Source organism: Equus przewalskii, chromosome 14 (assembly GCF_037783145.1).
Source record: "Equus przewalskii isolate Varuska chromosome 14, EquPr2, whole genome shotgun sequence".
Classification (NCBI taxonomy): Eukaryota; Metazoa; Chordata; class Mammalia; order Perissodactyla; family Equidae; genus Equus; species Equus przewalskii.
The window spans coordinates 66,263,554-66,290,443 of record NC_091844.1 but is presented as its reverse complement, the minus strand read 5'-3'; the positions used below and the strand labels follow the sequence as shown (position 1 = coordinate 66,290,443).

Genomic DNA, 26,890 nt, shown 5'->3' with positions numbered 1-26,890 from the left:
TAAATATGCACACACACACACACACGCAAAAGCACACTTTTATTTTTATTTTAAGTAAATTTCAACTTAATCACTTAAAGTAATTTTTTCTAGCACCCGCTGTGGTGCCTTGTACATAGGAGGTACTTCTTTCAATGTCTGTCCATAGCCAACAAGAAAATCAGAAGCTGTAATGCAGCCAATGGTAGTATCCACATGCCTTTGACTGGGCTCCACAGAAGGTCAATGAAAAGTGCACAGGATGCCCTGAAAAATGGAGGACTTGATGTTGTGTTGCTTCAACACTCTGCGTCATCCTTTAACCTGTCCATCTCAAGAGAAAGAATTGTAAGAAGAGAAGAGGGAATCCCAGTATGACAGGCAGAGGAGAAACAACAGAGAAAGCAGGACGGAAAGAGGGACAAGGGAAATGACTGATCCAGCTGAGAAGTAGAAGGAGATGAGCACTACAGATTCTCATCCTACTCCACAGGTCTCTGCAAAATTATAATCAAGTGTCTTTTTTAAAAATAATTTTTCCTTATAATAGGGATGGGAAGGAAGCACAAGCTTGGAACAAGGAGGGGATCTTCAGGCTTAGAAATCTAATCCTAGTTCTGGGAACCAAATCCTAGTTCAGCCACTTACTAGTTGTATAATCTGACAAGTCACATAACCCCTCAGAGCCTCATTTGTGAAACAGAGATTAAAATATCCATCTTTTGCAGCTATAAAGATTAAACGAGAATGTCTGTAAAGTGCCTGGCATATAGTAGATGTTCAATAAATGTTAGCACCATGTGTCTTATTTCTCCAACGCACCCTCCCCATCATGACCTTATCTAATGTCAAGTCTGTGCCAGGTAATTCTTGAGAACATCTAAATAAATTGCTGAGGAAATTTTCTCCTTGAAGGGGAGGAAGAAGAGGATTAAACTAAAGAAAATTCAAGTCCTGACTGCTGCGCCTGCTGTTTGTGCTAACTCAGCCCAAACCACAGATGAAAGCTTGGTGCCAGGAGAGGAGTCCCAGCTTCAAGCCCATCCATGAGGTATGAAAGCCCTATTTCATCTGATGACATTATCTGCTAAGCAGCTTGTCTCTCATTGAGAATCAGTGCTTTACTTAGGAAAAGCTGCAAATCAAACAACAGGGTTGTCCAGGGAACTGAGAATTTAGCTCTTTAAACATTTCCTCCTATAAATATAAATGGTTGCTTTCCTCTAGAGAAACCTTCTATCCCTCCGATCTCTGAAGGATTGGAGATGATGCCAAGAGGATCGTCGTATCTTCTGGTGAACATTCCTGATCACCTTAATCTCTGCATTGACAATCTTCTGATCTGACAGAAATAGAAGTTATTGTGTCCCTCAGTTTATAAAGTATTAGGGGAAGGGGGAGTGGATCAGAGGGAAGAACAGAACACAAAAATCACCAGGGAGGCAGACGAGAGGGAGAGAGAATTACTTTTAATACTGTTGCATAATCCATAATTCAGCAAGCTTTTCATTTCTCTTATCTTCTAAAAAACATGAAATTAAGTTCTAAGCAAAGTGCATAATTTATGAGAAGTCTCTGTGCTAATGATTCCCAAATCCCCACGCCCAGCCCTGACTTCTTTCATGAGTTCTAGTCCCACATTTCCAATTGCTTACAGGATGTTGCTGCCCAGAGTCAGTTATCATCTCAGCTCCCCATGTGCAAGTGGAACTCAACTCTTCCTCCCAAAATCTTTTCTTCCCTAATTCTTCTTTCCTATCAAATGAACCACTGATATTCTAATTTTGCCCACAGAAAGTTATAGAAAAACTTGAATTTCTCTCTCTTCTGCCTCTGATAACAGGGGCCATGAAGTTTTTCTGGAATCATACTTTTCTCTGCTATCCCACTTTCCAAATCTTCCCCCTCACTCCACCCCAGACTACTGATTCCAGTCTCTACATTCTAATCTGGACTACACACCATTACTAGTTTCACCCTCCTGAAGTGCTATTCACATCAGACCTATTGATTCCTGCCTGTTTCTTGCTATATGAAGGTTAAACACTCTTGCTTGCTCTCCAAGACTCTCCTATCATGTCCTGATCCCATCCTGTCCATCCAACTGTACTTTCCAACACAAAATCTCTCTCCAAACAGAGAAGTCACAGCAGAGCATGAGGGTCATAATAGGTACTCCAGGAAGACTAGTAGATTTAGTCAAACTGAATTGAGCACCCCTTACTCCATGCTCCATACTCCCTGCCTGGAATGCTCTCCTTTCATCCTGACTCTCCAAACCCTACTCATCCTCCAAAACCCATCGAGCTTCAGCTCTATTGGGAAGTGTCTACTCACCACCTCTACTCACAGTTCTATGCCCCAAGACACTTAGCCTTTAAGTCCACACCTTCTTGTACTATTTCCAATTAAAAAGCTGGTGTCATGCTTACAATGCCTTCAATTTTACAGAGCACTATTCTACATATATAATCTTAGTCAACCTTCTCAACAACCCTGTGAGGTTGGAATCATCCCCTGCACTTCACTAGGACTCAGGAGAGCTTAAATGAAGATCATGAAGCTAACTGATGCTGGTGTCAAGTCTTGAATCCCCAACTTTTGACTGCAAATCCCACACTTTATGTCTTTTATCAGACTATAAGTCCTTTAAAGCCAGGTACCACATTTATAATTATTGTCTTTTACCCTATAAAACTTTACAAAATTCTGAACACACAAGAGATCTCTATGATCATTTGTTAAATGGAGAATTGAACTTAAGGAAAGAGTCAATGAGCCATCAAGAAGTGAGTGAGTGAATATAAGACAAACACTATGTTCATTGGGGCATGGGTTATTAAAGATGGAAAGAACTTGCTCAATAGCCCTTTTCATATACCATATTTTCATTCCTCATTCATTCTTTGTTCCTTCCTTCATTGATTCAGAAAGTATTTACTGAGCACCTTCTGTGTCCCTCATTCTGAGATAGATGAGTCAAATACTCCTTTATCCTTCAATCCTACTCCTAACATAAACCCTACCCAAATAAGGAAGAAGAAGTACAGTTTTTATGTATGTTTGTAGGTAGGTAGATAAGTATTTGGCTGTCTATCTATCTGTCTGTCTACCTATCTATTGATCGTCTCTGTCCTCACAATTGATCCCTGACTGTCTGTAATGATCATAACAGAAAACCAGAACAGAGCATCTGGAGTGAGTTTACCGTTTATCCAGAAAAGCACCAAAATAACTTGGGTTTTCCTTTTGGGTGGAAATGAAAATAAATTTCTTTAATCTTATCATTGTCTCTAAGATAAATTAGCTAGAGGTAAGCAGCTCTTATCATAATCTGCTAGTTACAAATATGTAAGAATCAGAGAAGATTATCATTTCTTTTCACAACTCTGTGAAATTCTAGTTGACCCTGTAACTGTTTATAGAAATAGCATCTTTCCAGAATACTTCAACACCAGCCCTGGAAATAAGTTAGAATCACAGAATTTTAATATGGAAGGGATAGTAGAGATTAGAACTTGCTTATTTGATATGAAAGAAACTAAGACACAGAAAATTGAGGTGATTTGCCCAGGTTCAAACAGGACAACTTAGCACATCTTAAAATGAAAACCTAATCCCACAACTCCTGGTCCAGAACTCTCCTCCCTCCTTCCACTGCCTCAACTCACATTATAGTTTTTCAAAACTTATAGTTAATTATTGAAATAAGGACTTTTTCCACTATGAAAGCAAAAGCTCTTATAAGGAATATCTTAAGAGTTTAGAAATAATCTTTATGCCTTAATTAAAATTCTTTAACACTAAAAAATAAATTAAAAAAAAAAACAAACCTGCTGGTTCCACAAGGAATCCTTAGGCAACACATAATGGGATGGCACTGATTTTCCGATGACTTTACACTTTGAGTAAATAGGCTGCTTTAGTCCACAATATTTAAAGATTTATTTTTGGCCCTTCATTTATTTAATTGTATTTTCTATAAGATAATCTCTAATTTTGAGTATAGTTAGATTTCAGCAAAGATGACATGGAGGAGCCGGCCCTGTGGCCGAGTGGTTAAGTTTGCACGCTCCACTTCGGCAGCCCACAGTTTTGCTGGTTCAGATCCTGGGCGCGGACATGGCACTGCTTGTCAGGCCACACTGAGGCCATGCTGAGGCGGTGTCCCACATGCCACAACTAGAAGGACTCCACGACTAAAAAATACAACTATGTACTAGGGGGCTTTGGGGAGAAAAAGCAAAAAAAACAAGATTGGCAACAGTTGTTAGTTCAGGTGCCAACCTTAAAAAAAAAAAAAAGATGATATGGAAAGGAAGCCACAAAAAATAACCAGGGGAAACCCCTTTATTAATAAAACAAAAGTAATAATAAAATAGAAGATAATGTATAATATTTTCAGTGCTTTAACCATGTGCCAGGTGCTGCACTAAACTCTTTTTAAAAATTATTGCATTTACTCCTATGAATAACCTCATAAAGCAAGTGCTATAACAATCTCTACTTTATAGACGAGGATGCCAAAAGCAGAAAAGTTTAGCTATTGTCTTACTACCTTAAGAACTTTTAACTAGTAAGTTCTAGAGCTGGGTACCAAACTCAGAACTAACTCCATATTCTGTTTTCTTAACACAATGCAATACCATCTCCTTTTAGAAGTAAATGGGTTAACTAACATTCACAGTTCTTAAAAAACAGAAAACCACCTCTCAGAGCCTCCTGTCTGAAAGGGACACTGCTGCTTCTGATGATAATTGAGTATGAGGCTGAGTAGAGAATTACACTCCAGGCTGGAGGATTATACTTCTATCAGGATTTGCACAGCTGGAGCAAGATAATTCTCCCTCTTTCTGTTTTAACAATAAAATGTTTTTAGTAAAATGAAGATAAGTCATACAAGTAAACATGCATATATAAAATATTTTGTATTTAATCAAAGGAGAGGAAATGTGAATGTGGGTCTTTCTCTGGAATGCCACTATACCACATCACGCAGATATGAAAAACCCAAACACAATTTTGTGTTGCAAAATACTTTCTTGACATTATCAATTGTTCTCATTACCTATCAGGGATTGTTTACCACTTCATTCTATTCTGATTTTTCACATTTTCTGTTTTCTGAAATGTAAACATCACTGCTTATGCTGCCTCGTTAAAAGTACTTACGATCTTCGTAGGGAAGAATCTTCACGTAAATTAGACCTAAGTCTAAACTATATGTTTCTTCCCTAAATATTTAAACATAGAAATAATCTCTAGCCATCCTGGCTGTCATTTTAAGCTACTTGACATTTATTGTTCTGAAGACAAGGAAGGTCAGATGTATCAAATCTGCATTTGTGATTCTTGACATTTTTCTCTAACCAGGGGCTTCCAAATTATGGTATTGACACTAATCCTATAAAAGAAAGAAAGAGAGGGAGAGAGAGAGAGGGAGGGTGGGCTGGCAAAAGGAAGGGTGGAAGGACGTGCAGGGAAGGGGAGAGGACAGGGAGGGAGGAGAAGGAAGGGAAGGAAGGAGGGAAGGCAGGAAGGGGAGAAACATTTCCCTGTAGCACATTTCCTACCTCAGCTGCCCACAGTGACAAATGCCTATTTAGTGCTTCCCTATCAGCTGCATTTGTCAAGCAGTTGTGTGCGCAGGGGGATGAGGCAGAGCCTGGAGCATGAAGAGAAAGGCAGGTTCTGTGGAATGGAAGGGGATGCATGGCTTCATGATCTATTTAGCATGACCTCTGGTCATACTTCATGGAATGGATTGAGATCATCTGGCCCCATTCCTGAGCTCTCCATCCTTGGTCTCTGTATGGCCCTCTGGACTTCTGTTTTCTTGCCTCAGAGGAGGGAGTTGTGTTCCTTCTCTCCAGTCTCCCCTGCCTGTGGTCCTGCCCATTCTTGCCTCTAAGCTGCAGGAACACAAGGTTTCCCAGTTAAGAGCCTCACTGTGCTCTGGGATGGTCACATCACAGCTGCAGAAACTTGTCCTCATTTGAAGGCCACTCTTTAAGAGGGAAGGGTGTCAGGAGGAAAGAAGCAAGCATAGTGAGCACTCTGAAACTCAGAGTTTATGAGGAAGAGTGACAAGGGAGGCTAGAAATGTCTGTTTCTTTCACAGAACTCATCATCATTTCTTATTATATTTTTATTTGTTAATTTGCACATTTAACAGGTTTCCCTCCCCAGTCTATAAACCCATGAGGGCAAAGCCCTGGTCTGTTTTGTTCATTACTGGCTGTGCAGCACCTAGCACAGTCTCTGATATACTGAAGCTGCTCAAAAAATATTTGTTGAATTTACAACTGAAAAAAACAGAAAAAAAGGAAGAAAGAGGAGAAGGAAGAAGAGAAGGAGACAAAAGAAATTATCCAGGGAACGTGGGATAACTGACTTCAGACGTTTGAAGGACCCTCATGTTGGAAGAAGAACAATACTTGGAGGCAGAATGACATTCACAAGTAGAAGCAATAAGACATAGAGATTATAGTTGTGAAGTTAAACAGCCTGGGATTCAAATACTAGATCCTTCTTTCACTAGCTATGTGACCTTGGCCAGTTAATTAACCTCTCAAGCCTGTTTCTTTATCTGGAAAATGGGGATAATAATAAAATCAATCTTACCATGTTATAGTGAGGATTAAATAAAGTAATCTCTGAAGAACTGTCCAATGGTAACTGTTATCATTATTAAGTTACAGAGGAGTAAAGTTCAGCCATTATTAAATATTTTCCCAACAGATCTGTCCAGAAAGCACAGGAAAGCCTCGTAAAATAGTGACCCCATCTCCCAGAACTATGTAAAAGGATGAGATGGCAGGGACTCTATTTCAAGAAGAGACAGCAGAAGCAGACAGGAGCCTGGAAGGAATGTAACTAAGGCCCGTATAAGAGTCTGCACTCCTATATTGAGTGGTCTTACTAGACAATTATCCCCTGCATTTCTGACACCTGAAAATTCCTTTCTCTTTAGCTTTTCCCTTCTAATTTTCAACATTAAGAAGTTTCATCTATCCTTAATACACCTTTTCTTCATTCTGCTGAACCCTCTAACATCACTGACATTTCATTCTCTTTTTCTTCCCTTCTTCCTTTCACAGACAGAATCCTTGAAAGATTACTTAAGCACATTTTGCTTCGATTTCTTCAGCACTCCCTCTAAACTTCCTTCTACCTATGCCTGCACTCCAGAAGGCTCTTGGCCAAATACAATGGCCTTTCCACTCCATCTGTGGAACATCTGTTTCCCTTAGCTTCCATGACACCACACAGTCCAGTGGTCTGTCTTTCTTCTTGTAAGAAGCTCTTTCTGGTGACATCATTGACTTCCATTCCACTATCTAATTATGAACTTTCATAAATCCAAGGTGTGACCTTCCTTCCTCTTTCTTCTTCCTCAGGAAAATGCATCTTCTCTCAAGAATTAAACCACCAGGTCCATATAAATATCTCCCACATCCATATCTTCCACCTAGACCTCTCACCAGTTTCTGCCTCTGTTCCATATCTTCATGTGCATACCAGATAACCTGACCTTCAGATGGATGCCCACTACAACAGTTATTATGCCAGCCACTCTCCCCGTAGACCAAATCCTCTTTCTAACTGTCTGCTTTATCAGTAATACCACCAGTCTGCAGGGTCCTCAGGCCAAAACCTTAGATCTTTGACTCCTTCCTTTCTCTTCCCCTTATATCTGGGCATCTCTTGGCCCAGCTCTGAGTCCCTCACTCTTGAGCCAGTGGAACAGCCTCTCAGGGATCCAGTCCAACTACCAGCTCTTGCTTCAGTCCAGGCCTGAGACCTGTGACTAAACTACATTTTCTGAAGAATCTGCAGTCAAGGTGCAGTCAACATGTATCACCCCTACTCAAGAACTAAACAATTTCTGACTTCTTCAGCATCGAATGTAAATTCCTGACTCAATAAGCCAGTCCCACCTCTAACTCAGAGTATCTGACTCATCACCCATTCCCTCAACTTTCAATACTCCTTAGACCTCTCTGCTCTGGCTAGTCCTACTTTCTTACACATACCCACAAACATACAGAGTCAGTCAGTCTGTCTGTCTGTCTCTTTCTCTAACCAATTGTTCATTCTCTGGGCATTATTTTGTGCTATTGCCCCAACTTGGAAGGTCCTTTACCCTTCTCTTTTTCCAGTCTAATTCTGCACTCCCTCCAAGACCCTGTTCTCAAATCACCTCTTTCTGAAAGTTTTTCGAACTCATTTATATCACAATCCCAAAAGAAAACCATCATTCTCAGTAAATATCTTTCGACTTGGCAATAAGCTTACTCTTTCAAAAATTCCAGAGCTATAATTTCTTGTCTCAGAAGAACTTCACCCCTCCCATCATGCACTGAATAAGTGAAGCTCATCAGCCTAAGGGGAAGGTTTTTGAGATCTGGAAGTAAAGAATGAAACTGTCCCTAATCACCTCAGCAGGAATAGAACTCTCCAACCTCCATTGGACCACTGTAACCACTTGCATCATTTTTTTTTTGAGGAAGATTAGCCCTAAACTAACATCTGCGGCACAATCTTCCTCTTTTTGCTGAGGAAGGACTGGCCCTGAGCTAACATCCATCCCCATCTTCCTCTACTTTATGTGTGGGACATCTACCACAGCATGGCTTGCCAAGCGGTGCCATGTCCGCACCCAGGATCTGAACCGGCAGACCCCAGGCCACTGAAGCAGAATGTGTGAACTTAACTGCTGTGCCACCGCACTGGCCCCCACTTGCATCATTTGTTCAGCATTCAAGTGCTGCCTTTCACTGGAGTTATTTATTAGCACGCTTTGTCTGCCTTTTCTCCCCAACTAGTTTGTGAACTCCTCCTGGGAGAAAGAGATTGCACTTCATTCAACTTGGTAAGGGCTTGGTAAAATAACCCAAACCAATAAATAAGCATTTCCTCAGGCAAAAGTCCAAACATATAGATATCCATAAAAAGGATGTCTAATTTCTATTTGGTGAGCACTCCTCATACAGATCTATATGGCATCTCTAGAGACAAGCCAATATGACCGTGATCTCAAAGTTCATCATATAGGCTCCCAGATATTATGAAGTAACAAGCATTGGACTAGCCCTTCTGTCATAAACAGCTGTAAAATTGGACAAAATACATGAAAAAATTCTGGTTTTACTGGATAATCTGTAGCATAGGATTATAATCCTTGAGAGAGGGAAAATAAATGTGGTAAGCCCTAGCACTGTCCTGATTTTCTGCCTTGAGGTATTTACCACACCCATACAGGAAGGAGGAACCCAAACAGAGCATGGTGGTCTCTTGGGCATAAGGTAACAGAGAACGGAGTTTGGGAAGGCTAACACAGCTTGAATTTCCAGGGAGAAAACCAGAGAAGGGGCAGAGAGAGAAATACACTCCATAAAACTGCCTTAGGGGTCCCCTTGAGTCTTTAGCTGAATATTAAGTTGTACATTCCTCAAGGCCAGGAAAAGAACATCTATCAGGGATTATAAGCTAAACAACTTCTGCAGCTCACACAGAGTTGGGAAATGTTTAAGTGCTTAATAACCAGAGTGGAGAATCTCATTGAACACTTGAGGCATTCAGTGGAAATCCCAAAATGGCCAATTCAAGAGCAGGCCTAAACTAACCACAGAATAAAGGTGCCTCTAAACTCCTTCTAACAAAGCTTGACAATAATCTTTGAGAGTATCAAATTGATGGGCAAGTAATTTAACTGCCTGGCCAACAAAACTTAACAGTCTTTAAATGAAGAGAACAAAATCCACATACTCAACAATGTAATATTTATAATGCACAACATCCAGTAAAAATATTTTTAGGTATGCAAAGAAGCAGGAAAATGTGACCTTTAACCAAGACAAAAAAATGATGAGCAGAAACAGACACATAAATGACAGAAATACTTTAACTAGAAGAAAAGAAGTTAAAAAAAAAATCTTACAATAGTCAACATTTATTGAGTGCTTGTTATGTGCAAGATACTGTTGTTCTAAGAGCATTATGTATTATCTTATTTATTCTCACAACACCCTTCCAAGGGAGGTAATCTCTTTGTACCACTTTAAGGAAACTAAAGCACAGAAAGGCTAAGTAACTTACCTATGGTCAACTCAGCTTCCAAGCATTAAGACTAAGATCTGAACCCATGCACTTTGACTCTAATGGTTGTGCTCTTTCCCATGGTAGCATATTGCCTCAGAAAAAACTTTAAAACAGTTATTATAAATATGTTCAAGGACTCTAAAAAAGAAACATAAGGAAAGAAACAAAAATGGAAATGGGAATTCTAGAGCTGAAAATGTATTGGATGGGCTAGCACATAAGATTAGACACCGCAGAAGAAAAGAAAGTGAACTTCAAGACAAGCAATAAAAACTATCCAGACTGAAGTATAGAGAGAAAGAGGGCTGAAAAAAATGAACAGAATCTTAATGGAATGTGGGAATATATTAAATAGTATAACATAATTGTAATTAGATTCCTAGGAGGGGGGAGCAGAAAAAATATTTGAAAAATTTCCAAATATGATTAAAAATATAAACCCACAAAACCAAGAGTCTCTCAACAAATCCCAAGCAAGAAAAACAAAAAGAAAACCACAAGATACATCATAATCAAATTGTTGAAATCCTATGATAAAGACAAAATCCTGAAGCAGCCAGGTGGGAGGAGAGGGAAGGGAGACATAAGGGGAAACATATATAAAGATAATCTCTGACTTCTGATCAGAAACAATGCAAACCATGTAACAATGGAACATCATTGAAGTGCTATCAATCTAAAAGTACATCCAGTGAAAATCTTCAAAAATGAAAGACACTTTCAGCAAACAAAAGCTGAAAGAATTTAAATACGGAAGAATGGCATAACCTTAACTATTAAAGGCTGAAAGAAAAATATTGCTGATGGACACTCTGAGTCAAAAAATGAATGAGGGACTTCTAGTGCAGCCAAGGTGGAGTAAGCCCACTACATCCTACTGACCCTGCTGCTTACAACCAAAAACTCTGGATACAAAATACAAAAAAATTACTACTAACGGACTCCGAAAAGTAAATAAAACCAGAGAATATTGAGGAAGAGAGCCAAAACCTGGAAAACCAACCCATAGGCCGGTGAAAAACTCTTTTTTCTTGCATCTGTGAGCCAAATATGGGCACCCAGAAAAACTATGGTGTTGGTGCCATGGACAGCTAAAATGCCCAGAGAAATCCTTTCTTTCTGGCCAAAAAGCCAAAAACTGGGGCCCTGTGACCCAGAAACTATGGAAGTAAATTTCCATTTCTTTGTTTCTTCTCTTTTTTCTCTCATTTCAATGATGGTGAACCCTCAGCAGAGTCAGCATGGCTGCGGATGTCAGCAGACAAAACCCTAATAAAAACCCTGTTAGAAACCATATATTCCAGGCTAGAGGACTAGGGAAGGGGTCCCCTTAAGCCAAAGAGTATGGAGGAAAGTCCTGTTTTCTTTCTCTTTCTTATCTCTCTGTTTTGCCTGAGGCAACCCTAGTTGCAGGAATTATGCAATAGTAACAGATATGTAAAACTCTGAGTTTAAGAAGAAACTCAAAGAGAAGAGAGTTGGAGAGGGAAATATGCAAATTCTTTGAAGAAACTGGCCAAGGGTCCCAGCTCACCTCTGAGCAGCACATGTGTGGACAGACTCAAAGCAGCATAACAAAGGCTTTGAGAATAAAACTAAGATTTAAACCACATCCAAGTCTCAGAGCAAACAACATAACATTCAAATTTTCCAGGATACAATCTAAAATTACTCAATATACAAAAGATAAAAAGTGACCAATTCTTAAGGGGAAAGATAATCAACAAATACCAATAATGAGATGATGCAGATGTTGGAATTATCAGACAAAGACTTTAAAGAAGCTACTATAACTATGTTCCATGAGGCAAGAGTTCACATTGTGGAAAATAGATAGAAAGGTAGTTCTCAGTAAGTAAATAGAAATTATTTAAATCACATACATTAAATTATGTAATTTATATAAAATTATTTTAAAATGGAAAATTTAAACTGAAAAGTAGAATATCTTAACAATTATAGCAAAATCAAGACAACAGAGGAAAGATTCAGTAAATTTAAAGATAGATCATAGAAATTGTCTGATCTGCAGAACAAAGAGAAAAAAATTGAAAAAAGAAATTAGCAGAGCCTCAAAAGTATGTGAAACAATATTAAAAGGTTTAATAGCTGTGTAATTGGAGACTCAGAGATGGGGAGAAAGATATTGGTGCAGCAAAAAATGAGAAAATAGTGGTTGAAAACTACCCACATTTTATGAAAGACATAAACTTACAGATTCAAGAATCTCAATAAACTGCAAACCGGATAAAGACAAATAAAATCATGCACAAGTCATCAAAATCAAACTTCTGAAAACCAAGACAAAGAAAAAAATCCTGAAAACAGCTACATATAGAGAAGAACAATTTAATGGCAGAATGCTCATCCAGAACTATGAATGATAGAGGAATAGCATTCTTAAAGTGTGAAAAGAAAAGAATTGTCAACCCAGAATTCTGTGCCCAGTAAAAATATACTTCAGAAATAAAGATGAAATAAGGACATTATTAGAGAAATGAAAACTAAGAGAATTTGTTGCCAGAAGGCCTGTTCTAAAAGAAATGTAAAATGAAGTTCTTTAGGTTAAAAGAAAATGATAAATAGGAAAAATTGGAACTTCAGGAAGAAGGAAAAGCAAAAGAAATGGTATGTCTCTGGGTAAATATAAAGAACTAATTTTCTCTTCTTAAGTTTTTAAAGACATGTATAACTCCCGAAAGCAAAAATAAATATATAAAATTTGTCTAGCAGAGTTTTAAATTATGTAGATATAACACATATGACAACTATAATATAAACGAGGAGAGTAAAGGGACCCTGTAGTGAAGCAGTAAAATGTCAACTTGAAGTAGACTATGAAAGTTTTATATATATATATATATATATATAAATATATATACACATATATATGTAATGTCCAGAGTAACCACTAAAATAATAATACAAAGAGATAAGCCAAAAAAATAGATAAATTAAAACTGAAATACTAAAACATATTCAAATAACCCAAAAGATGTCAGGAAAGAGACAAGGGAAGAAAAAAAAACAGGGAGAGAAACAAATAATAGTAATAATAAAATGGTAGACCTAAATCCAATCATATCAATTATAACATTAAACACAAGTGGCCTAACACACCAAGTAAAAGATAGACATTGTGAAATTGAATTAAAAAAAAAATAAGATCTAACTATATGTTTTCTACAAGAAACCCACTTTAAATGGGTTTAAATTAATAAACAGATTAAATTAATAAATAGATTAAAAGTAAAAAAATGGAACAGATATACCATGCAAGCACTAATCAAAAGAAACCTGGAGTGGCTATATTAATATCAAACAGAATAAACTTCAAAATATAAATATCACCAGGGATAAAAAGAGATATTACATAATAATAATACAAGAGTCAAATTATCAGGGCTGGCCCAGTGGTGCAGCAGTTAAGTGCACACGTTCCACTTCGGCAGCCCAGGGTTTGCCAGTTGAGATCCCAGGTGCGGACCTATGCACTGCTTGTCAAGCCATGCTGTGGCAGGCGTCCCATATAAAATAGTGGAAGATAGGCACAGATGTTAGCTCAGGACCAGTCTTCCTCAGCAAAAAGAGGAGGATTAGTGGCAGATGTTAGCCCAGGGCTAATCTTCCTCAAAAAAAAAAGAGTCAAATCATCAAGAAGGCATCACGATCCTAAATGTGTAGGCACCTAATAACAGAGCTTCAAAATAAACGAAGCCTTTAAAAAGATGATAGAATTGAAAGGAGAAACAGACAAAACAAAAACTTAAGAGACTTTAGCACTCCTCCATTGCTAACATATATAACAAACACACAGAAAACAGTAAGCATAGAAAAGACCTGAACAATGCTATTAACCAAATTGACCTAATTGACATTGACTAAGCACTCCACCCAACAACAGCAGAAAACATGTTCTTTTCAAGTATACATGGAACCTTCAACAGGAGAGCCAATATTCTGAGCCATAAAACAAACCTTAACAAATTTTAAATAATTGAAATCAAACTAAGTATGTTCTCAGCCATATCAGAATTAAACTAGAAATCAATAAGAGAAAGATATCTGGAAAATCTCCAAATATTCAGAAATAAAACACACTTATAAATAACCATGGGTCAAAGAGAAAACCAAATGGAAAATTAGAAAATATTTTTAACTGAAAGTAAATGAAATTTTATCACAACATAATGAAATTCATGAGGCGCAGCTGAAATAGCTATTAGAGTGAATTTTTAGCACTACATGCTCCTGTCAAAAAAAGAAGAAAGGTCTCAAACCAGTGATCTAAGCTTTAACCTTAAGAAACTAGAGGGGGGCCGGCCCCATGGCATAGTGATTAATTTCGGCTCGCTCACTTTGGCAGTGTGGGTTCACAGGTTCGGATCCCAGGTGCAGACCTACACCACTCTTCAGGCATGCTGTGATGACAACCCACATGCAAAATAGAAGAGGACTGGCACAGAAGTTAGCTCAGGGCTAGTCTTCCTCAAGCAAAAAAGGAGGAAGATTGGCAATAGATGTTAGCTCAGGGTGATTCTTAAAAAAAAAAAAAAAGAGAGAGGAAAAAAGAAACTAGAAGCAAGAAGAGCAAATTTAACCAAAGGCAAACAAAATGAAGGAAAGATAAAATAAAAGAAGAAATCAATGAAATTAAAATAAGAAAAATAATAGAAGAAATCACTATCACAAAAAGCTGGGTTTTGGGGGGAGAAAAAACCAATAAAATTGGTAAAGCTCTAGCCAGAATAACCATAAAGAAAAGAGAGAGACAATGCAAATACCAATATCAAACATGAAAAATGATAAAGGAATACTATGAACAACTTAACTTGCATTAATTCAGCAACTTAGATGAACCAATTTCTTGGGATACAAACAACTAAACTTCACTCCAAAAGAAATAGATAATCTGAATAATCCAACAATTATTATTAAATAAATCTAATTAGTAATTTAAAACTTCCCAAGAAAGACTACACCAGGCCAAGACGGCTTCAGAGGCAAATTCTACTAAACAAAAATTCAAGAAAGAAAAAGTTGCAATCCTCTTCCAGGAAAAATAGTAGAGGGAACACTTTCCAGCTCATTTTATGAACCCAGCATCACCCAGACCCTAAAGCCTGTCGCAGGCCAACAATCCTCATGAACATAGATGCAGAAATCCTCAACATGATATTAGTGAACTGATCCAGCAATATGTAAAAGGATAATATGACATGACCATGTGGAGTTTATCCTAGGAATGTAAAGCTAATTCAACATTTAAAAATCAAACACTGTAAGTCATCATATTTGCAAAATAAAGAAGAAAAACTATATGATCATCTTAATACATGCTCACTCTGAGGGAAACCAGACACTATGTCATAAGGATGTTCTCGCAGCACTGTGGAGAAGACCACCTGGAGAAAAACTGAGACCACCCACCAATAGCCAGCCCAAGCTCACCAGCCTTGTAAGCGGATCCAGCAGCCTCAGTCAAGGTTTAATGACTGCAGCCTTGGCTGCTCTGACTATAATCTCATGAAAGACTCCAAGCAAAAATAACCCAGCCAAGCTGTTCTCAAATTCCTAACTTGTAGAAACTATAAAAGATAATAAATTATTAGTAGTATTTTGAGCCACAAACTTTTGGGGTGATTTCCTATGCAATATTAGACAACCAATACAAAAGAAATGTAAATTAAAACCATGAGATGCCACCACACTCTGACAATAACAAGTATTCTCAAGGAAGTGGGGCAAGCGGAACTCTCATATATTACTGGTGGGAATGTAAAATGGCACAACTACTTGGAAAAACAGTTTGTCAATTTTTTATAAAATTAAACATACATTTACCATACAATGCAGCAATTCCATAATGGATTTAAGAGAAATGACAACATATGTCCACAAAAGAACTTGTATACAAAATGTTCATAACAGCTTTATTCATGAAAGCCCCAAACTGAAATCAACCATCAAAAGATGAATGGATAGGGGCTGGCCCAGTGGCCGAGTGGCTGGGTTCGCACACTCTGCTTCGGTGGTTCACCAGTTCAGATCCTGGGTGTGGACCTACACACCATTCATCAAGCCATGCTGTGGTGGTGTCCCATATAGAAGAACTAGTATGACTTACAACTAGGACATACAACTATGTACTGGGGTTTTGGCGAGAAAAAAAAAACCGATAAAAAAAAAAAGACAAACGGATAAACAAGTTGTGGTATACTCATACAAGGGAATACTATTCAACAATAAAAAGAAATGAACTACTAATACACACAACTACACAAATAAATCTTTAAAGCATTAGAATTCTAAGTGAAAGAAACCAGACACAGAAGAGAACATATTGTATGATTCCACTTATATGAACCTCCAGAACAGAGAAAATTAACATATCGTGATAGAAATCAAATCAGATGTTGGCTAAAGCAGGAAGTGTAGGGGGTTCATTGCAAAAGGTCAAGAAAGACCTTTTGGGGATTGACAGAAATGTTCCATATCATAATTAGGATGGTGGTTACACAGGTGTATAAATTTATAAAACAAATCAAACTGTACACTTAAAATAGGTACATTTTATTGTATGTGAATTATACTTCAATAAAATTGAAAATAACCATCATATAATGTTGGCCATCTGTGACTTATTCTATCCATTAGTTGATATTGACTTTTATTTTTGATTTCCCAAAAATCTAATTCATTAGCAGGAAAAATAAAAAAGAAAATGGATTTTAAAAGGGTGATATATTTATAAAGGAATACAATACAACAATAAAAAAGAAAGAACATGGTACAGCAAAACTGATGAATCTCACAGAAATCATGTTGAGTAAAAGAAGCCAGACACACAAGAGGACACAGGTATGATTCCACCTACATGAAGTTCAAGAATAAGGAAAACTAATTGATGATGTGGAAATCAGGATAGTTACCTTGGGTGAGGGATGAATACCGACTGGAAAAGGACAGGAGGGAACTTTCTGGGGTGCTAGAAATGTTCTGTATCTTTATCTGGATGGTGATTATATGGATGTTGCATATGTGAATTATCAGCAAGCTGTACACAAGATTAACACACTCAATTGTATTTGTAATCCCTCAATTTTAAAAGAAATCATATTCTGTTGTTAAAATGCAGGTTCCTGTGTCCCACTACCAGGTATTCTCTTCCAGAAAAGTCTGGCATTGGGCAAAATGACTTCAATAGAAGAACATCATCCTGAGAAACCTTGGAGAGGGGCCACACAATCCATTTTCAGGGCTGCTGGGCTGTTAACTGAACCCCAAGGCCTGCCTCAAAGCTGGGACCTTGTACTGCTCCTCCTAATGCCAAGGGTTGGTTGAAACCACGAATGGATGAAGCAGAATCTCAGCACTTTTTATGATCTTGCATATTCATTTTTCTACTGCATTATATATTTATTTCTGAATAACCCAGACTGGAGTTTCTACTTAGGTTATACCATACAACACTCATAGTGACTCCATGAGGTAGCCAAGACAAGGTATGTGTTATCTCCTTTAGGAACAAAGACCCAGAGGCTCAACAAGTTTAAGGGAGTTGCACAAGATTTCAAAGCTAATAAAAGGCAAATATCATAAGAGAATCTAAGTCTTCTAGCTCCCAATGTAGTGCTCTCTCCACCACAGAACACTTACTCTAATGATCTGGGCTGAGAATATGGAAAGGATCTATAAAGAATCCTACCCATGCCCATCCTCATGAACCCATATTCCAAAGAAAACTGAATAAAAGATAAATAAGAGGAAAAGAAAAATATAGTCAGTGATTTAAATTTTCCTTCTGATTTCCTTTGGCTATTTGCCTGATTTCCTTTAAGCCTGCTTAGATTTCCTTTGGGTTTTTTCCATACATTTTTCAGACCTTCCCTTTAGCCTTCTCCTTACTCCAGCAAATTCTGACTGCCTACCTCTCCAGGCATTTGTTGTTACTTAACCAGAAACGGAAGGTTCAAGGAACAAAGACTCTTATTTAACCACATGGTTGGGTTTATCTGCCCCAAGGGAGCTCTCCTCAGCCCTGTTCTGGGACCTCCCACTTTCTGGAATGCCTATATCACCAAGTGAATCTGACAGAATTTCCCTGAGAAAGAACCCAAGCTCATAACGGCCCAGCTGGAAACTTCATCACAAGATTTACTGATGAAAAAGAAGTTGTTCTGAGAAATCTGGCTCAACACAAAAGTCACTGGGGTACCTCCCACCTTCTCACTACCCCATCACCAAGCCAACACTGTCTTTTAACTGCTGCCCCCTTATACCTTGACCTGTGTGAAAGAGCCTAGGTCATCACTAGGTTAAGTTACACTGGCCACATCTGAGCCTAGAGGACAACACAATGTCTCTAAGGAAGAAGGCTCCTTGATAGCTTTATTCATAGCTCTCTCCATGTGACCCCTGGACCTATGACCATCCTCACCAACATGCCCTATTCTTCATCTATTCCCAAGCAAAGATGATGTCCACGTGCGTCTTTTGGAGGCAATGGCTCAGCTATGGTTCATAAAAAACACCACCTATAAAATGCTGTATGGATGCTTAAGAGCCTTTTAGGTTGAGGCACTTTCCTGAGGCAGCCTCCCACTCAAGTCCCTGGGCTATGTGTCTCCATGAAATCTAAAAGGTTTAACTGCTCTTAACAGGCTCATGTCCATTAACCAGTTGGTGCTTTCCATCTCTCTCCTGCCTTCCACATAACAAAACTACTCTTCCGTAATGCCTCTATCTTGTTCTTCATCAGTATTAGATTTCATATTTTCATAAAGTTAAAGCTTAGTTTCTTTCTGTAGAAGAAAAAAGAATTGGATTACGAATATGCTGCTTGAATCTTTGGATGAATCCAAGATCAAAAGACCTACAAGAGGATATTAGTTGATAGAAATGAAGTAAATACCATACCTCAACCCTGCTCTTCATGCACATTTCTAGGAAAGACAGGCCGTCTATGGCGAGACAATAGAAACTGGTCGCATGGGGAACCCACAGTATCACGACTACTGCCACATACAGCCACACAAAGGAACTACACAACTCCAGATGGCACCATTCAAATAGACTAAAATATATACGCAACTCTTGGAGTTGTAGAGTGAACAATCTGTGCATTCAAACGCTGGGGTTTTGCTGCTGCTAGAAAAAACCATACGCTTCATATTGATGGAGCACTATGTTATGTGTCAGGCACTGGGTTAAGGATTTACATGTATCATCTAATTTATTCTCCATGACAATACCTTGAGATTACTATTCCCGTTTTTCTAATGATGAAATTGAGCCTCAAAGATCTTAAGGAACTTTTCCAAGTCACAGCTATTGACCAGCAAATATTTGTTGCATGGCCTTCTGATAAGGATAATGTAAAGCTTTTCATCTATTTACATGTCTTGGTTGTTTATTAATCTGCACCTTGAGATGATTCCCTTAGTGAAAAGGGCCTTGATGTGAAGGCAAGGAGATCTGTGGTCCTAGTCAGTACCTAGCACAGCATCTAGCATCTCAAAACCTCTCAACACATAAATGAAAATGTCAGGTCTACCACTTTCTATCTGTATAAGCTTGAAAAAGTGTTATCAAATGTCTGGATTCCAGTTACTCCATTTATAAAATAAAGCAAATACTTGCCCTGCCTACTGTAGGATTGGTAAAAATAATAAATGTGCCCTTTATAAATTGTAAAGTCTCACATAACTGTAACAAGACATTAATAATGGTTATAAAGGAAAGCAAAATGTCCTTTATGAGTCAGGCTGGGCAAATTCCCATGAAGTGAGGTTATCAGGCAGTAATCCTAAGAGTGGCAGGGAGCTGCAACTTCTGCAGACCCAACTCTCCCTCTCTTCTTCTCTCACCTGCAGGCCAGGCCCTCCTGACCTTCAGCAGACAAACTTCCTTATAAAGGCATTCGCTTTTATTAATGATAACACTCTCCCCCCATACCCCACACACAAACTCCTCATGGATCTTCTTTTACCTGGTTTTGATTTGTGAAAGGATCAGTTGGGTTTAGATGAGCTTCATCTTTCAAATGGTCATATATATTCTCAGCATTTCAAAGGGTTTTCAGTTAACCAGTAGGATTCCACCAAACCTAGAACTGATCTCATCTGCTCAAGACCCAGGTACCTTCCGCCTTGCCCAATGACTCAATGCCGCACACGCCTATAGATGCATCTTAGATGCATAATGCCCTGGCAAGTGTGCCTCCCCCGAGCGGATGTACACACAGCACCCCAGAAAAATATTCTATGTTTAATCTGGAGGTAGGGACGAAGAAGCCCTGTATTTCAAAATATTTTTTCCAGTATCAACCTTCTGTAAGTGCTTCCTATCAACTTCAAACAGACATATGAAATCATTTTCTTTTCCCCCTGGAAACACCAGTACCCAAAGGCTCTCAAGAGTTGTATCCCAAAAGATCCTGATACCTGCTGCTCTTCCCTATCCCAGCTCTCCTGTCTGTTGTGGCTTCTCAACATCTGAAAATACAGAACTGATTAATTATGAATGCTGTGGCTTGTCTGACCCACATCTCACCTTACTCTTTGCCCTCTTGGAATTCCATTCCATAGTCAGAGGAATATCAATTTCAGAAAATAAGGTTTCCCTGATATTCAACCTGAAGTTTCCTTCTGCAAGTCTCATCCTATTACTTCTATGGGCCACACTAAATAACTCATCTCCTTCACTGCCATTCTCCCTCCTCAGAGATTTGTAGATTGTTACCATGGCTTTCCCTTCATCGCCACTTAGCCCAGCCATATATATTTAATTCTTTTCATCTTTCATCGTAAATCAGTCCCTTCAACTCTTAAATCAGCTCTGTGCTCTTCTCTGGACTAGTTCCAACTCTCCCAATTCACCTCCAATAACTGATATCCCTTCTGGGAGCTCCAATTTCCTCTCTATCTTCCTTTGCTCTCTTTGCCCTCTCCAGAAATGAAATGGGAAGAGACTGACAGATACGTGAGGTCAACAGTCAGGTATATTGCATTGCATACATCCACTTAAAATTGCTCAGGCCTCTCCATAGTACATGTAAAGTCCCCAGTCATATAACCCCTTTCCTGGAGTGGGAAGGGAGGTGTTTAAAGGGAAACAGGCCCTCCTATCCCACAGGTCATCATCAGCCTGGGGGAATACGGAAGCAAGATGTCAGAACATCTACAAAACAGGTTACAAAGTGGAGCTGTTGGCAATGTGGTAGCCTCTGGGTAAACACCTTTTCTGAGGTCTGGGCTGTCCCAGGATGGTGCATCACCATTCATACAGTCCCAGCAACTGCCTCTCTACCTCTTCTCCATGAATGGGTGTTCTGGGGAACTGCCTCAGACTTTGAAACACTGATCTCATTTATGAATTCAAAGCAGCCCACAAAGAAAAAAACATTAGCATGTCATGCATTATAAGGCCTCTCAGACATCCTTTTGTCCTCTCAGAAAGACCAAACAAGAAATATGAAAGTCTTGCTTTGTCCTGACTGGGTGCTTTTCCATTTTTACCACATCCCTAGTCATGGTCCTGCTCAGATTTAGGAAGCTCTCTTCAGTCTGAGAAAAATAGTCTGCTCCAACCCCCTCACCACAAGGGGTAGCAGAACACCCATCCTCTCTCCTTCCCTCCCCACAGATAGCTCCATCAGCATGATTGTGTTCCACTAGACAAGACCACCAATCACTTGGGCAGAAGCAGAAAGAAATAAGCTGAGTCGTGCCTATTTTCCCTTTGTATAATTGAAGATCTTACGTTACAGAAGAGTTAAATGCCTTTTCTATAAATCAGAGCCTATATAAAAAGAAAAACCCATTTCCTCAAACATGATAAATAGCAAAATCAATCCAAGTGGGAGAACCTAAGCTTGAATTTTCATACAAGAAAATGAATGGAACCACAATGACATATGTTGCCCCAAACATGAAACATCATATAGTAGGGTGTGTCCACTCCCTCCATGGGGAGGTCTGCAGTGGTGACCGTATCTGAATGAGGCTAGGGAGGCAGTGGTAAGGTGAGAGGCTAGTCCTGCATGGCCGGCTGCCTAACTGCAGACAGCATATGTCTCAGAACAGGAGAGTCCAGCCTGCTCCAAGTGTGATCACCACAAGGCCTGAAGTGCTTTTCAATAAGCTACCTGTCTCTCTTGAGGTCATGGGGAGCTCATCCAGTTACACTTAGTGTCTTATTTGATCCCATCAATAATCATTTGATCCCAATTCTGCTGAAAAATACCTAGCCAAAATTTCTAGCCTTTTAATGGCAGAATCCTGGCTCTTTATGAAAACAGCATTGCTAGATGTGTCAAATGATGCATAAGGGCTTGGTCCAGCTGCCAAATGGACTGTGCTGCTGAGGGAGGACGTGGGATGATCACAGTTCTTCCCTACTTCCAGAGGCAGAGCAGCTCTTGGAGCTCACTCCTTTCTACATGAAACTCCCCCACTCAGCAGCTTCAACTCCTTATCTAAGGCTTGACTGGAGTATATTCTTCAAATGCACTAAGCATGAGACTCTTTAGAGACACCCACTGATAACTTCATGCAACCTGGTTGTATATAGTAGGCAAGTTCAAGGCTGCAGAAAAGACCCCTTTGCCTGTCACCAACATCTGACAATAGCTGATATAGACTGCTGGGACCTGTGGTCATTTAACAAGAGGTGAATGCAAAACTCCAGAGATGCTCATAGACATGAAAATGAAAGAAAATCCACATTTTTAGAGAAGTCCTTTTTATAGCCATTACAAAAACATCAGGCAGTAAAAGAGAATGTTGCATGTATAAACCACAGAGGCCACAATGACTTTAAAGCACAGCTGTTCTTTACAAAAGTACCTGTGGTGAGACAACAGTATTGGTTTCCCATCTCAGTTCAGAAGGCACTATCAAACTCATCAGACCCTGCCTCCTACTATAGACAAATATAAATTCCAGCATTGAACACAAAGGGGTCATTTTAGGTGCCAATGCCACTAATGCTAATGCTGAAATATGCATCCAGACTCTGTTTTCCTTGAGGACCACGCACCAGTATGTTTTCTGTGCAATAACTGAGGAACCTCAGCTTCTGGATATCTCTGCTGCATGAGAGTATTGGGTGTATGTGGGAGTGTGTGTGTGTGTTGGGATAAGCAGGGGAGATACTTGTAGCTCTACAATAGGCCTTTTTCAATGCTTTCTATCCAATTAATACTAGACATTAGTAACCAGTGGAGCATAAGAATTTCATTTATTTCTGACGATGAGAATGATAGAAAAGAAGCTGGGTTTGCTCAATGGAATTAGTGTAGGCTTTTAAAAGGCATGATTTCTTTTCTGGCCTTTCTCATTCATTTACACTGTATATTTTATTCACGAGTCTTTCCCCAGTGGTCTTACAGGAGAAATATCCATTGAAAACCACCTGGTTTTCCAGGCAAAGGATACTATGGGAAGAGTTAGAAGTAAGTGCCTGCACACACACCCCCAACTCAGTGAATAAGGGAAGAAAATGAGAGAGGAAATGAAACAGAAACCTCATTTCAGGAGTCTCCAGCAGAGAGATCTGCAGTGAAACAAGCCTGCCAGAGACTGACATCCAGAGCTGCTGCTGCAGACATTCAAGCTAAGAATTGGAGGGGAGGGAGGGGGCGGGGGATGAAAGGCAGGGAACTCAATTATTGTCTCTCCTTGGCTTCACAGTGACTCCCCCAAAGCAAGACAACCTTGGCAACTTTGCCCCTTCTCTCCACATCTCCCTCTGGTCCCCTGTACCTTAGCTCCTCTGGGGCTTTCTCAATGACATCTGAGAGGAAGAACAAGAGTCTGAGAATGAATAGTAGACTGGGGCTGGGGGAGAGGGGTGGGTAGAATGAATTAATGAAGCAGAGGCAATCCCTAGGTGAGCCAATATTTAGAGGGGACAGCTGGGTAGGACTGAACAATATGAAGAGGAATTCTATATTCGCTGAGAAAGTGTACCAAATTCCCAAATCTGTGGTGACAGGGAAGAGGAACAAGGGGAGGGAAGAAGGGCAATAGCTTTGAGATATAGAACTAAGCTTGGAACATAGAAGTAATAGGGGCATTTCAACTGTTCCAGGGGCCCTGGAAGAAGGAAACCCAATTTTGGCTGGGACCCTGTGTAAGTCAGTAGAAGGAGGCATTCTGCAATTCCTCCAAGAAACTTTCCTCCCAACTTGGTTGCTAGAGTGGAAGACACTTGGGGACTGACTGCGTCCAGGGAGAAAAATGGTCTAACTGGGGGAGGAGGTTTGCAAAAGGAAAGCGTGCTAATAACCAGAGCCTGAGATTTTGCAAACGGGCGTTAGTGGAAAGTGATTGCAAATTGATGTGACTAAAAAACCAAATCCCCACACGCTCAGGCAGGAGCTGCTCACCGGTCCCGAAGATCTGGAAGAGAAGGCGGGGCTGGGAGGCTCTGATCGCCGCGGACAGCCTTCCCTCTCTGCCCACTTCCGACGCCTTCTTCTCAGGCATCAGGCGGATCCTCAGCCGCCCTTCGCCGTGGCGAATCCACCAGCTGAACAGCTCGCTGAGGTTGAATTGGAGCAGTTCCGCAGCCGCCTCCTCTGGGGGCCCGACGCAGCCCTCAAGGATCGCGTCCTCTCCCAGCTCCAGCACCAGCTGCTTGGCGCGCCGGAGCTTGCGAATCGAGCCGCCCTTCAGCACCCTGGACAGCATCCGCGCCGGGGCCGGGGCAGGCGAGCTGGCGCCTGCTGTCCAAGAGACCCCCGGTGGTGGCCCCACCAGCCTAAGCAGTGGGGCGCAGTCGAGAGCCAGCGAGCCGCGCGCCTCCAGCCGGCCAGCCCTGGGCTCCGAGGCGGACGACGGCGGCAGCAGCAGGTCCCGGGCATAGACGCGGAAAAGCGAGGGCACTACGAAGTCCACTGCCAGGCTCTTCCTCTGCAGGCGCGAGTAGCTGAGAGGCTCCCGGGGCTGCAGCGCCGGCCCCACGGCCGGTGAGCCCATGCGCTGGCCGGTCCCGGTCCCGGTCCCGGTCCCGGAGCCCGAGGCTGCCGCTGAAAGCAGCGGCAGCAGCCGCCATAGAAGCCCTATACCTCCCATCCCGCCAGAGGAGGGTTGCTTATACTAGTCTCCCGACTCTCCGGGATCCAGCCTCGCCTTCGCTTGCCCCCAGATGGGAAAGGGGCTCCGAGCAGTCCTTAGTTCTGAATGGCTCCTTCTACCTGATCTCTGGGGGATTGTGCGTGCACTGGATTCTCTTGCTTTCCTCCAACTGCAAAGAGGCGAGCAGGAGGAGTCTGAGTAAAACGGGCCTGGAAGCTCAGGGGCGTGTCAAGAGACCCTGAAGCGCGAAGGTCTTTAGCAGCTGGGACCCTGTACCTCTCGCTCGCCGCGCCGAGAGCCGCGCCCCCGTCTGTAGCCCGCTGCGCTCTGGAACAAGAGAAACTACTATGGTCGAAGGGAGGTGGTAATTCAGTACCGTCCTCTCCTGCCCCCGCGGCCTGAGCTGTGCTCTGTCCGCTCTCGAGCGGCCTCCAATCCTCCGTAACTTTCTAGCTGGGAACGGCGGCTCCGAGCTGGTGTCTGCTGTCCTGGACGCCTCCTGTGCTCCTTTCGGTTCCTCTGAGCTCCTCTCCCTCGTCTGGGGGGGAAACCAAGGGTAGAGGCTGCTTTCTCGTGCACCCTCCTGCGAACCTCCGTAGCGGGAAGTCTTCGGACTGCACTGCTCGCCGAACTTCTGGGCTTGAACTGAACGCCCGCGCTGTGAAGCAAAGTCTCAGGCCGCTGCCGCGCAAGTTTGCAGCGTCCTTGTTCTCCTCCCGCGTCTCGTCTCCTCAGAGTTCTCAGGCACCAAGGCGGCTCCGAAGGCAGAAGCGGAGGGAAAGCATTCAGGGCAGGAGAGCCCGAAATCTTCTTGCCCGCTCCTCATCCATCGGCAGCCCCCGAGACTTCGGGTAGCTGGCCAGAGGGCGGCCAGAAGGCAGCCCAGTGCCCCGTGACCCTCCGGACAGCAGCGGCGGGAGGTACCAGCTGCTACCGCCGTTGCCGCCCCCAGAGCCGCTGGATCGCATCTGCCTGGGTGCCCGCCACTTGCAGCTGGCGGAGCCGCGAGCGCGCTCTGGGAGGGGGCGGGGCCACAGCCGCAGCGGGGGCGGGGCTCGAACGCCAAGTCCGCGCCGCTGCCTGGTTCACGCAGGCCCGCCCCGCCCCGCTCGCACCCGCCAACCAATGGCGCGCCGAGGTCGGCTCCTATGCAAATCTGCAGAGGCTTCAGCATTCATTGAGAAAAGCACAGAGCCCGCCCCGCCCTTCCTCTATGCCTCTCCCCTCTCTCCTTCCTTCCCCTCCTCCAGATTCCCTGCCCTATTTCTCTGCTGTGTGAACAGGAGCCTGTTTTGGATAAATGTGAGGACCGGAAGAGGCCTTTGTAATCAACCACTCTTTCTAACTATGCACTTAAGAGATTAAACAGGTCCGACTTCGGAAAAGCAGGTTCTGGAATAAAACTGGTGGTAAGGGGAAGGGAGGAGGGGCAGCACGACACTGCCAAATCCAAGAACAGCTTGGATTAGGGCCCTGAGACAGAATCTTCTCTAACCCTTCAGTTATCTGAATACATCCCGGGAACCTGTGGTCCCACCATCTACACAGGAAAAGTTGGCAGGGTGGAGGTGGGAAGTGGCAGCGATCTGGCAGAGTTCTTCAGCTACAACTCATTTATTTCAGACCTCTCAGCCACCCCGCGTTTTCTCAGAAGGGTGCTTGAACATGTGTCCTTTAGTCTCTGCAAGGTAAATATTTGAAATTCCAGTTTCAGAGATGAGAAA

General features: G+C 41.4%; 1 protein-coding gene across 2 annotated transcripts in view; it reads right to left on the bottom strand.

The window, feature by feature from the left end:
• Positions 1–26,205, bottom strand: part of ALK (ALK receptor tyrosine kinase) — a 654,920-nt gene extending 628,715 nt beyond the window's left edge. The window contains exon 1 of one of the 2 annotated variants that reach the window (XM_008517365.2): positions 24,476–26,205. In XM_008517365.2, the coding sequence (XP_008515587.1) occupies positions 24,476–25,163 (688 nt within the window). In that variant the 5' untranslated portion in view covers positions 25,164–26,205. The remainder of the gene's footprint in view (positions 1–24,475) is intronic. The other variant, XM_070572938.1, reaches the window with a different exon arrangement.
• Positions 26,206–26,890: the final 685 nt, after the last annotated feature.